Source organism: Lineus longissimus, chromosome 3 (genome assembly GCF_910592395.1).
Source record: "Lineus longissimus chromosome 3, tnLinLong1.2, whole genome shotgun sequence".
Lineage (NCBI taxonomy): Eukaryota > Metazoa > Nemertea > Pilidiophora > Heteronemertea > Lineidae > Lineus > Lineus longissimus.
In genome coordinates this window covers 18263440-18277030 of record NC_088310.1, presented here as the reverse complement: position 1 = coordinate 18277030, position 13591 = coordinate 18263440, and the positions used below count along the sequence as shown (strand labels likewise).

Sequence of the window (13591 nt, the reverse complement as noted above, 5' to 3'; positions counted from 1 at the left end):
TCACTATCTCAGTTCAAACCACCACCATCGTCTGGCCTGGTGACCATTTTCTCCGTATAAATTCCATCCTGAGATACAGGTTTTTGATACTCCTCCCTCGTATATCTTTCATTCGACGGTAAACTTTGCCCAGCAAGCTCAGCATGGCCAAAACATCTTTATTTTGTTAATTGTTTTTCTGTCGTCTGCAAGCCTTCGATCCAAACCGGTGTGCAAGGGATAGTAGTCCTAGGGCTGATAGTCCGTGTAACAATAGCCCGCATTGCTAAATGTTTTGGTTAGGGTTAGCGGTACAATAGATCATGCTGCTTAATTGATCAAATACAATGCTACCGGACTATGACTCCAGGGGGACTATATCCGCTGTCACACCGGAACGAAGGCTATATGTCTCGTACAATCACGTATCTAGGTAAAAAAGGTACAGGAAATAAAAGCACCGGAAAAAAGGTATAGGAAAAATAGGTACACAAAATGTCATATATATAGGTAAAAAAAGTTACGGAGGTCCTTTTTTCCGGTACTTTTATTTCCTGTACCTTTTTTCCTGCACCTTTTCCCGTATACATGTACCATGTCGTTGTACCTTGTGACTACGAATAATTCAAAGCGTGGCATAATCCCCAGGGCAGTCTATTTGGCACAACAATGAACACCTGCTGCCCTAATAAGCTATGGAGATGTATCCGCTTGTTTAGGCCCATTTAATTCACCCAACAGCCACAATATTCAAGCATCTCTCTACCAAAGCTTACAATTCATGTTGTACAGTCTAGCTTATATCAATATCAACACCTACTTCATACGATATTTCGCCGGCCAACCAATGGACCAAATTCAATGCGGTTTTTAGTATATTTGCAGAAAAATTTTTTTTAATCATGCATTATAGCAGGAATGTGATTGCATAAGTTTTTCATTATGTAATCGGCCATTTAAAAAACCCTTACAAAAAAACTTTTTTTATTTCAAACTTTTTTCAAGTCATTTTCTTTTGAATGATAAAACACAAAGTTCTAAGAATCTTGGTCTTTAGTCCATTAAAATCGACCAATCAGACTGAAAATTGCCGCGGCATTCTGACAACAGCGTGTTTCAGCAAATGAAAAAATGACGCCCCTATCAGTAATGATCGTAATGACGTAATGATCTAACGTAATTTGTAACGCAGCCTGGCGAAAAGTCGATTCGGATTACGTCATACAGGAGAGATATTTGGTCATACGAGCGCAAAATTCTCCTCTGCTTAAACTACCTAATGTTCGGATTGCGATACACATTGCTATTTATGTCATTTCATTTTGAATCAAAAGCTGTTATCAGTTTTTTCATACAAAGGGTTTTATCTATTTTCTTTGCTTCGTTCGATCAGAGAGGCGTCTTTTCAGTATCGTCCTCAATGGACCTACAGACCTTTGGCCTATTTAACAGCCTTGTCCCAACTTAAGCCGCCACAGTATAATACCCTAGTCCTGTTGTTGGACAGATCGAACCAAAAGAGAAGTGCAAACTCACAAAAGAGACACATAGCAGGGAATACATTGGCACATATCAAATTATATAGGCCTATATGTATACTGAAAGCGCTGATGGTTATCTGAGATCATTTTTCATAAACTTGTCCATCTGTGTCCTGGCATAACAATACTCCATCTGTCGATATTTGGTATATGACGGGGTGTCAAAAAGCCTTCAAACCTAGGGATGATTCATCTGTAACACAGATATGTTCATTTATATATCATAGATATATAAGTTTCTGGCAGCACCCGCTACATAAAAAGCAGACGAAACTTTTTAAAAGTTTTTTTGCTTTCAGCTTCATGTATTTAAATTTGGATCCAGCTTTCCTGGAAAGCACCCAACCATGAAATCGATACATGTATCAGCCGACGTCATGGAAAGTTTGCTCTGACATTTCTGAACGAGAATTGTTGGCAAAAACTTGAAACATTGTGACATCATCCACTGGATTGGAAGGTTTCCAAATCCCCTGGCTTATGGTCAAAATTCATCATGGGTCTATTTTGAAGGCGTGGCGACCATCAGCCAATCAGCACCAACCGGATTTAGGCGTGTATATAACCATTTGGCAGCGCGCAATCGAACCATAACGCAATTTTCGGAGACAAGAGACACCGAGACGCAATCACGCAAATTTAATCAAGATATCGTTTTGATCAATTTTACCTCTCAATAGTGACAATGATTTCAATCGTCGAAGCACCCGTAAACTCAGGCCAGGTGGGTAACAACACGTTTCGTCTTCATTTATCCAGAGATTTAGCCTTATTTTTTTCAATTGTTTGAAAAGCTTTTTTTGAAATGGCATTAAAACATAAACAACATTCGAAAGTCTTCCAATCGGAAACAAAATAAACTTAAACTAATTCTCGCACGTTAATGAAAAAATAATCATAATACTATATAATGCACACGGAATATCAGAGATTCGCCAAATTTTATTATAACTAGATGTATACTCCGTATTTTCAGTCAAATTCATATCAATTGCAGTTGCAATGAGAATATCAATTTAAACGTATATTCGCTTGTAGTTGTGACAAAGGCTCGTTGTGAAATACTTTTCTGCGTGCTATCAAGCGTATCAAATCTAACTGCGCATATCTTTCCGGCAATAGGCCTACTGCATTGAATTACTGGCATACACTCTGTCAATTAAGAATTGAAAATGTGCAACCACAAGCTTCCCATCGAAACGGGGGACATCTGGCATACCACGAGGAAAACGATTTTTGTCTTTTGTGGATGTGATAATGGTATTACTAGTAATGGGTTACGGATAGCTTTCACTGCTTGAATGTAATATTGTAATAAGCGGAAAATATTGGACTTCAATTTGGCAATTATCAACGCTGTGACCGTGTCTGACCGCATTTGCAATGGAATTTAAAAAAATGTTGTCATCATAATTGTCATCTTACACTGTTTTCCCGTATCATCTTTATGCGGGTCCATTTTTTGATTCCGGGTGACTGGCCGCCTAGCTCAGTGATCATTTTGAAGTTTTAGCAAAGCCCGCGAAGTTAAACGAGTATGCGTTGGCGTTTCGTGGAGTTGCGAAAACGTAGTCAGATGAAGCCATCGTCCGCTGCTCCGGCCGCGGTATGCACACTGAGCGCGGCATTGCGACTCCATCGCTCGATGTTCGAAGAAAATGAATTGATTATACGCCATTCATATACTTAACGTCTTCGTGAACTCAGTGAAGAAAAAAAAGTCAGATGTTTTTTTGTTCTTTCAGCCCAAGCCCGATGTGAGCACGGGAGCAGAAATGTTGTGGAAGAAACTGGCGCCCTATGTTAGGGAAACAGGTAAGTTAAGCTAGTTTTGACTAATATTGGCGAAGCGTCCTAATGCGATTGAGAATGAGAATGATATTGAGATTGAGTTTTCAAGCATGGCTTTTCCGGTTTTTGTCATGAGATTATGCAATAAAATCAGGAGAGCAACATGCAAAGTAAGGAGAAATCTAGGAGAAAAAAAAATTAAATGCGGTGCGTGATGTATACGTTGTCCACTTTTGACGGGAACCCACAGCCATCATTATCAGCATCATCATCATAAACGTATCGAAGGTCTGTTGTGATGTGTATGTCTTTCCTTCCATTTACAAAATGTAAACCGTCCATGATCCGTGTCTCATTTCTTCCAGACCAGAAGAACCACGTGGTCCTCGACATCGCCATGTCAGATGATCTACCAAGAACGGGGACGGATGTACCCAAGTCCATGGCGCCAATGATGAACGTCAGGAAGAACGGCGACGACAACAAAAAGGTTAGGAAGCCTGACAAATAATAGGGAGTTTTCGCAAAATGCCCGAAACGTCAACCCGAACGCCAATCCCATTGTTCGACCTCCTGATCACGATATCAAACAATGGGATAGGCGTTCGTTGGCGTCTCGGGGGCTTTGCGAAAACTCCCTAATATCTTTTTCAGTTCATCAATGATCTATATAGAAACTTGTCAACTGGCTGGCAAACTGGCCAAGCTTATTGATCAGCTAACGAACCGATCAGATAGTTAAAGATGTTGATATTGGGTTAAATAATTCCTCCACTGTTTGAAAAGCCGTGCAGAGCAAATTGGTTTATATTCTTTCCGCTCCGGCCCCCTTTTCAGATTTCCAATGCTGTCCTCGAAGAGTTGTCCAAAAATTCCTTGTGCCTGACGCTGGGCGGTGACCACAGCTTCGCGATTGGTTCCGTGTACGGCCACTCAGTCCACGCGTCAGAACACGGCGCTGAGGTAGTCATCCTGTGGATCGACGCCCATGGTAAGTATGTTATCTAACTACCGCTAGTCTGACCACCCAGCTAGCGCGAAATTGGTGCTCTCATAACGGAAATTTGCGGCGAAAACCAGTAGATATATAATTTTAGATATCATTTGTAGATTTCGACAGTAGATATCACTCTAACCATGATTGGCACAGTCAGAGTCTACAGATAATGGGACGCAAACACTTCAATTTTACGGAAATACGAGGGCACCAATTTCTGACTTCTGAGAAATCAACCGCTGATGGGCGAAACTTCAAGTCTCACCAGATCGAGAAGGACTTGACTTCAGCTGCTTGGCCTGGTTACCGCGTTGGCGCTGACCTCTTGGCGACAACATGGGAACATCGACGTATTGGAAGCTAATGCTACCGCGTCGGCGCTGGCACAATCCTCACTCATCAACTTGCCCACAGAATTCTTGACGAGACCCCAAGTGCTACCGCGTCGGCGCTGGCCTTGGCTGAACTTGGTCTACTGAGTCGGCCCAATAGCCAGAACCTTCAGGATGATGACAACCGAAACCAACAGCGCCTACATTGGTGGACTACCGCGTTGGCGCTGGTCCTTCTTCCTGAATGGTCGCTACCGCGTCGGCGCTGGCTGATCGTCCAGTATCAACGCATAGTCGAAACTTTCATGCACTTTCCTAGGCCTAAAGATTTATCATACAAATGTGTTATCAATGACAATGCAAAGTTTTAGTTTTGATGGGAAAGTAAAAAGGGTTTTTTTTCTGGAAAGTGTTTAGAATGCTGGAAAAAAATCGACAATGAGATAAGAATTAATAATGATCCAAAGTGTTGGTAACTGGGAATAAATTAGATCTGTTTTTATGAGTGGTGGGGCGGCGTTACTTTTTGGTGGGGGGGGGGGGGGGCTTTAAGTTGGCTAGAGGCCTGTATACGCTTCTTGATGTGAGTACATACAGGTTTGAAGCAGCTTCGACGACGACTTCCTAGTGGGAGGTATCAATCCCAGTGGACTGAGCCAACCTGACGTAATAGCTGAGCTGCCTGGTCAATGCTCGACATTGAGTTTGCAGAATGTAAGGGATATTTTTCAATTTTATGATGTTGAACTAGTTCTTCCTTGATGTTTTATAGCCAAAGTAAGTTTAGGCCTTACATACCTAAAAGAAGTGGACACCGCGTCGTTGTTGGTGGGGAAAGGGCGTAACCTTTATCTTTCACGAAACGGTTCACCATGTTTTCATATGTATGTATAATTCTAGGGTTTCAACCATTGTGAGGAGCGTTTCAGAGGCTACTGCGTTGGCGCTGGCCGGAGATAGATAAACTAGTGGATAATGGTAGCGTGTTCACTCGCACGCTGCTGCGAGTTGCATGTGCGCGTTCTCGTGACCTTGACATTGCACATCTTGTTCATGTTGAAACTGCGAGAACAATGCGCAATCGTCGCTCACACAGCCGAAAAGAGACGGCAAACATTTGGAAGAAGGTACGTTTAACTTGGTGCACGGCTTGTAGAAGTTGAACAGTATTTTCCTTTGCCTTATTTCATGCTTGTTTTCATCTATTCATACAGATTCACCGGAGAAATACGGCTCCGCATTGACCTGAGCTACTCATCATTATACCATTTTACCATGTTAAAACATTGCAACTGCTGGTGAGGAAGTATCAAATGTTCCCCAGGAAAAGTGTCCGGCCCTATTGTATGCTGACAGATAATGGTCTAGACTGATTCTATCAAAGCCATAACCGGCAATAGCTGAGAGATTGAACTTGCCGATTTAGCGGCGGTGTCCTTCAATCCAGTTGCCGACGCGCACCGCCGATTTAGATCGGCATGAGATTAACGCGCATAATAGAATCCTTTGTTCCCCGGACATTCGATCCTCGGACATTTCTAACTTCTACACCACGTTTCTCAAATTTTTCTCACACTAATGATTTTATTTAAGTTGCATGGCACGCAATTGATACACCAAACAGAGTTATATCGTTTTTGTTTGGAGACGCATGCTATACATGTATTTCGGTCGTTAGAAGCTTTTTGACAGCGGTTGTCATACTATGTACTAAACGGGTTTAGCAATTATGTCTATACCATTTCGCAACCCAAAGTATGTTGATGCCTGTCTTTTGACAGAATTCTCAAATTAGCTTGAGCCAATTGGAGAAACCATGACATTTAACACAATTTTCAAATTGTCAGGTAAAGAAATTCCATGTTTTACCTAAAGCAACGTGTCAAATGTACTGGAACTGCGATAAGCATTTTTTTTCCCCATTGGCTGATATGAATAACGTATTTGCATTTATTCATATCATGCATGATTTCTAAAATTATATTTCCAGCCGATATCAACACTCCCGCGGTGAGCCCCTCTGGGAACATCCATGGCATGCCCCTAGCTTTCAACGCCAAGGAACTCGTGGACCTTATGCCCAACAAAATCCCTGGCTTCGAATGGCTGAAGCACCCAAGGTAAGGCAAGGACACCTCGAAGACGCTAAGGCATGAAGACTAGACTTAAACACCAACAACCCCCGCATGGCGCTGGGCCTTTGTTTCTCGTTCGTCATGCTAATTAGTCAACACAGTGTTTTTCAAATAAAATGATTTATTTGAAAGACTCTGGTCAACCGGTCTCGGGGTCAAGTCGATGAAGCTAATGAGGATATAAGAATATGTAATGACTGCCATACGAATGCGCTGACGTGACAGTAGACTCCCGGGGCAGTCTGCGTCATTCTAAATCTGCAAGGGAGGAGGTCGGTCCACTACGTCTGGAGTGTATCGTAACAGCAGCTTGTCATCTTTGCATTTTTATCTGTGGTTTAAAGCCGTTGTCCATGGCACTGTTACCCTCTGGCTACCTCATTGTCCGTGGAACGTAATTTGCAATCAGCACCAATGAAACAACCATTTTGGTGAACCAATATGAGATGCAAAAATTGGTCACTTTTTGATATGTTCTTCACATTCTCTGTCACCATCTTCCAGGATCAACTTGAGGAACTTGGCTTATATCGGGCTACGTGACGTTGACGAGGGCGAGAAGGCGTTTCTCAAGTCTTACAACATCAAGTCCTACTACGCGGAGGATGTCCGTGCGGTGGGCATAGAAGAGGCGGTCAAGGACTGCTTGGCCTACCTCAACCCTGGGTAAGTTGCTTGCGATCACGCTCGCCAGAACATGATGCAGTGATGGGAAATAATACAGATGACAAGACCAAAGGGCAGCTCACCAGTGTCGGAGTCCTCTTGCTGCAAGTAACTTTGGTACAACGTCATCGTAGCTAAAACCGTCCACGATTATCGTGTCACGTACTACGGAGAGTGACAGCCCGCTGATGAAGATGCATGCTATCAACACCGTTGGCAGCATCAATACAGAACCGCGGTCCACCCTGCCGGCATTCCGTGTGGCTAACGTGGCTGACACTCTGCAAACCGCTTTGTAACCCGTCCTGGCGGTCCCAGAGTCCTGATAGTAGAAACTTAAACCTGCACCTCTCTGATGGTCATATCATTTCTTTCAGCCCCAAACGCAGCCTTCATCTGAGCTACGACATCGACGCAATGGACCCCAGCATTGCCCCCTCCACAGGCACGGTGGTCCCTGATGGTCTCACCATGACCGATGGTATTCACATCATGGAGGAATGCAAGAAGACAGGTAAGAAGAAAGAAACATTTCAGCCACAGTATTCTCTTTAAAGCAGTGACATCCAGGAGCGACATATGTCTGCTCTGGCCTAAAGGTTATCCCGTCGCCTAACAGGAGCATGCAGGTCCAGAGTTTGTTCCCAGTTCACCCAGGGTCTCACGTTCGTTGGATATCTGGTAAACAGGCCAACGTGATAACTATAACCTTAGGTGTTTTGCTCCCCTCCCCTCATGATCAAGTAGCTACTACTCGCCTGTTCTTTCAACCAAACCTTCCTGTCAAGATTCAACTGTATTATTACTCTTGCAGGTCATCTTGACGTGATCGACATGGCCGAGGTAAACCCAGGCCTGGGTACCGAAGATGACGCCCGTATCACCGTGGACACCGCCACCAAGCTTCTCTTGGTTGGAGCTGGTCTCTGCACCAAGGAGGATATGTTGAAGAGGATCAAAAACTAGACGATTTGCAGTTTGAATAACTTTAAACATTACGTCCTGATCCGACCTGCATTTAGAGACTGTTAAAACCTATTGGTAAATTTGTGTAGGATTGCAAACATTTCTGAATATCCTGAAAATTGTAACCTAAAAAAGGCGTTCAGCGCGTTTAATATTTAAAATTTTCGTCAATCACAAAGAATTGTTCGAAATGATAACTATACAGAACCGAATGGTTCATTTTTGGTGATGTGAGTTCTTTTGAAATGTGTTCGATTCTGTGATTCTGGACTACCAATTACAGAAGGTGAAGGGATACTAATGATTGTGTCAATTTATAGGAATCCGAGTCAATCTATATATCCATAGGACACATACGACTGAGGGTTGGATTTTCAGAAGGTTCAAAGCTTTCCCTTTTTTAAAAAGGCAGTTACGGTAGTCACACACCTGTAGAACCGATAGCCATTGGATAGGAGACGATTTATCTTCTAAAACAAATTAACAGAACCAGAGTTCTCATTTTCACAATTTCTTAATAACACTAGTACAACTCCTTGGCCAAACTTTATCTTCTGAAAGCCCCCTATTGTCAGAATTTGGTATCAAATTTGCTAGAGAAGATCCTGTAGTATTGTTTCCACATTCTAAGTCTTTATCAATGCTTGATATGATACAACACATATTTTAAAAATTACCTTGCGGGAGAAAAAAATACCTTGCGGGGAACTGACTGCTAAACGCGCACTGGTAGGGACTGCCAAATGGTATGTGTTTGATCAACCTTTGTCTTATGAACAAGTCCTCACATGCATTACATGAGCATGAAAAGCAATTTTTCTCATCATTGCTTAATGTTTTTTTTGACTTGCATTTGTTCTTCATTGGCAGCTATGACATTTGTGAATATCGATGAAGTTAATTCATATATGTCTAATAGTTATTGAATTTATATTGTAGTATAGCCACTAAAACATTTAACTTTAGGACAAAGTTGCAGAGCAATGCAAATTAACTTGAGCAGCCTTGTCACACACCAACATGTACATTTATATGCATCATACATATATATTTGTCATTTAATTATTATGAATTTCATATAAAATGTAATACATTTTGTACTGTAGTACTGTATTCAATGGCTTGCTACCAATTTGTCTTATAACCGTATGATACATTATATGCTAAGAGCTTCAATTTGTTTCTTATTTAAACCGTATTATACTTTGCTAAGAGTTTAGATTTGTGTCTTATTACCGTATGATACATTGCTAAGAGCTTCAATTCGTGTCTTATTACCGTAAGATACATTGCTAAGAGTTTAAATTTGTGTCTTATTACCGTATGATACATTGCTAAGAGCTTCAATTCGTGTCTTATTACCGTATGATACATTGCTAAGAGTTTAAATTTGTGTGTTATCACCGTATGATACATTGCTAAGAGCTTCAATTTGTGTCTTATTACCGTATGATACATTGCTAAGAGCTTCAATTTGTGTCTTATTACCGTATGATACATTGCTAAGAGTTTAAATTTGTGTGTTATCACCGTATGATACATTGCTAAGAGTTTAAATTTGTGTGTTATCACCGTATGATACATTGCTAAGAGCTTCAATTTGTGTCTTATTACCGTATGATACATTGCTTAGAGCTTCTATTGGCTACTGCCACTCATAAGTTTGTAAATATAACATTACGTGTACTTGTATATTGTATATGATTATAAATGAAAAAAAATTGATAGAAATGCGCTCTGTGGGTCTCTATGCTAATGTTGGTTAATGAATACATGCATTATAATCAATGAATATATGCATTATAATTAATGAGTAGGCCTATATGCATTATAATGAACTTAGTTCTCCCATTGGGAGTGTTCTAACCAGGTGTGGGGCGAGGAGCCCTGCTTTTCGGACAATTGGCTTGAATGAATTATGTAAATACATGCATTAGATTTTCAATATATTTTTTCATAAATCCATATAAATTTTCTATTTTAGAGCTTTTAAGGCGTCATATCGGGCGTAATGAGAACTATTTTTTACTCTGTATCATTATGAAAATTATTTCAAAGTAAAGAAATTGAACTTATGAATCTTGTTAACAAGTCCTCAAACACTTAATACATTTAAGCGTTCTTTTCGGTTGTGGCAATAGTAAGATTGTCACCATCTTGTCACGTGACCACAATCATCAGATTTTTTATGCAGATATCTAAACCCATACATAGATGACAACCAGTCTTGCTTTCGCCACATCTTGGAAGGACAGTTCAAATATCAAACTCGCAAAGTGCTGAAATTTAAAAATTGTAAGGAACCAGTGACAAGTTTGTTCAAATATAGTTGTCGAAGCCTAGTTATGTTTGTTATTATTCTAAACATATACTCATGTATACCCACGTATAGTGCTATCACCGGTGCTTTTTAATAAAATTACGCAAAACAGATACATTGTGCATTTATTTTGTACCTTATCTGATTTATCCCGCCAAAAACTTCAGACATATTATGCCAGACCTTGCATTGTGGGATTGCCACATGCCCTACACGTCACTTCCTATGCCCTGTCTTGCGGCGAGTAATAGGTCAAACAGCAAGCGTGTAATTTCTGATGCGAATTTATCCGATGATATCTCGGTAATCCTTTGCCAAAATCATTTCAATCTCGCCGAATGGTAACTTTAGGACTAATAAAACTTGTGGAGAGAAACAGTTTGCTGTAAGAAGCAATTTTTGCGTGATTTACAACCATCGATATCGTGATACTGTGTAGAATAAGGCCTTACAGAGAAAGATATTACAGGAAAACCCCCGAATGAAAAACATTATTATATTTCCACAAACGGATGGGCTGCTCACAGAACTTTCAGAAACCACAACGATATATATAGATGCCAAAAAACCCGTCTGACATGTCTAAACACCTATTTCAAAGAGCCATTGCGAGCCTGCGAGAACTTTACTACACATTCTATCGACAAAAACAATTTTCAGATATTATCTTACCGGAATAAAGGCATAATATTGAAAAAAATCGGAGCAGCAGTCCACGTTTCTCGATGGTGTCCGACATTTTTTTTCTGACTGAAACTGAGGCCCAGAACAAGGGCCTACAAATTCGCTAAGCAAGGGCCTAGGGAAGCGGGAGATTGAAATATAATTTATTTGGAGGAACGGCCTAGGGAAGCGGGAGATTCAAATATAATTTATTTGGAGGAACGACCAGTCCACAAAAAACCCATCGACCGCAGAAAAATGTTCATGCCGAAAACAATGATTGCCGTCGGAATTTTGACGAAGCGTTTCTCTTATATCAAGTTGAAACACTGACAAGGCCTAATCGAGCGTTACTGGCAGCAGATACTTTCGAATAAGACAAGCCATGCGGTCACCGGGGGGGGGGGGGGGGGGGGGCAAACACGGGTAATGGTCTTCAGTACAGCACATTGGTACGTGATACCTTTGGTTCCGAGGAACCTCATGACGGTGGCGCGGGCGCTGACAGGAGCGACTGGTTGCGGCGCAAATGGCATTTCTCATGATATATGTGTCGCATGCATGCACGATATAGATCAGAGCAAACATTATCTTTCCCATATTGTTAGCTTTCTGGATCCGGCTACGACACTGGTTGCGCTGTGAACATGATAAGTTTTTCTCGTGAGGGATGAGGTGGGGTTTTTAAATGTTTTTTTCTTACCGGGGTTCGTTTAGGCATAGGTAATCAGAGTATGCGGCGGCATTTTTTAATGCGGGCGCTGATGATAAATCCGGGATTTTTTTTATTTGACTACGGCCAATGGGAGGGTAGAATCTTCAATTGAATGTCATTCAAGAGCCTGTCCTCCAAAAAAACTATCCTCAGGATTCCGCCATTGGAGGATGACATAATTGGACCCCGAATGGTCTTTTTTGGTCTTCAAGTTCCGAACCTTTATTTCCGAAAAGAAGACATCGCATCGATTTTGCAGTAACAGACAAACTATCACCTCCGACGAACGGTGCTGCTTCCAAGGTAATTTGTTGCAAATTTGTCGTCTCCGATGCGCCTCCTCCAGAGAAGAAAGTCTTACCCGCAACGCATTGATTGTTGATTGGTAAGGAAGTGCGGTCGGAGCAAGACTAGCGATCAGCAGCGTATGCTGGTACTATTGCTGTAAAATCGGTCAGGAAACGTCGTGTCTTTTGGCATGTGTAAGATGCGTGATTGATGTGATCGATGCGACTGTTCTTCTTTCCGTTTTTCAAGAGCAATAAACCCAATAACCCAATAAACTTGTATCATATATTCACTTCACAGGCCGAGTCCCTAAAATCTTTGGTCGTCCATTGTGTCATCCTTGTCCAGCCGTCCTTGTGAAGCAGTCACCGGAAAAAGGAACATTCGGTAGCGTATTGTGACTGAAAAAACCATATCGGCTGTGGACGTCCTGGTAACAGACACGTACTGCGTACTGACTCAAAGAGTTACTGCCCCTATCATGCTCAGTCTCCCCAACGGAGACTAGAGGCAAAAACGACCAATGGTGGGGTAGAGACTTCAATTGAGCACACACCGACACAGAGCAATTGGTCTTCAACTATCGCTTCAAGATCTAATTACCAAAGAAAAAGTCATGCTTCAAGAGGAGTTTGCAAAGGAAACGTGGTCAGTGTCAGCCTGACACACCCGCTCAGAGGGCCCTAGCTTTGTCTTCCCATATTAGATACAAGTGTCTTCACGAAGGACTATCACCTTGGAGGAGACTGATGTCCTCTCGTTCCAAGAGACGGGTGTAGACGAATGTCTTCAGGAATAATTCCCAAGTTCAAGGAGACTGTCCTCTCATATCAGACACAGGAATCTCCTTCCTCTAGGAATTCCCATCTTGGAAGAGACTGTCCTCCAAAACATGAGACGCGAGAATCTCCAGGAATCTGATATTGGAGGATGACATCATTAGACCCCAAATGGACAAGCCACATGTGTTTGGTCTTCACACACGTTTCCTTTGCAAACTCCTCTTGAAGCATGACTTTTTGTCTGGACGGGAAGTTTCGTGGACGAGTGGTTATGACGTCAATAGCCAGAAAGTCGGCACGCTCCTGACCGATTTTGCAGTAACAGACAAACGGTCTCCTCTGACGAACGGTGCTACTTCGAAGGTAATTTGGTACAAATTTGGATGACATATTCATTAGAAAGCGTCTCCAATATA

At 41.7% G+C, this 13591-nt stretch overlaps 1 protein-coding gene across 1 annotated transcript; it reads left to right on the top strand.

The window, feature by feature from the left end:
• The first annotated feature begins 2101 nt into the window (after positions 1-2101).
• Positions 2102-10840, top strand: LOC135484089 (arginase, hepatic-like). The gene is made up of 8 exons (XM_064765197.1): positions 2102-2244; positions 3266-3335; positions 3677-3801; positions 4149-4302; positions 6631-6760; positions 7280-7441; positions 7819-7955; positions 8256-10840. Exons 1-8 carry the CDS (start codon positions 2206-2208, stop codon positions 8405-8407), a joined length of 969 nt encoding a protein of 322 aa, XP_064621267.1. The 5' UTR covers positions 2102-2205; the 3' UTR covers positions 8408-10840.
• Positions 10841-13591: the final 2751 nt, after the last annotated feature.

Excerpts from the sequence above, each read along its gene's own strand:
- LOC135484089 (XM_064765197.1), top strand. The coding sequence starts at position 2,206 with ATGATTTCAATCGTCGAAGCACCCGTAAACTCAGGCCAG. Across the intron at positions 2,245-3,265 it reads CACCCGTAAACTCAGGCCAG|CCCAAGCCCGATGTGAGCAC; the intron begins GTGGGTAACAAC and ends TTGTTCTTTCAG. Across the intron at positions 7,956-8,255 it reads GGAGGAATGCAAGAAGACAG|GTCATCTTGACGTGATCGAC; the intron begins GTAAGAAGAAAG and ends TTACTCTTGCAG.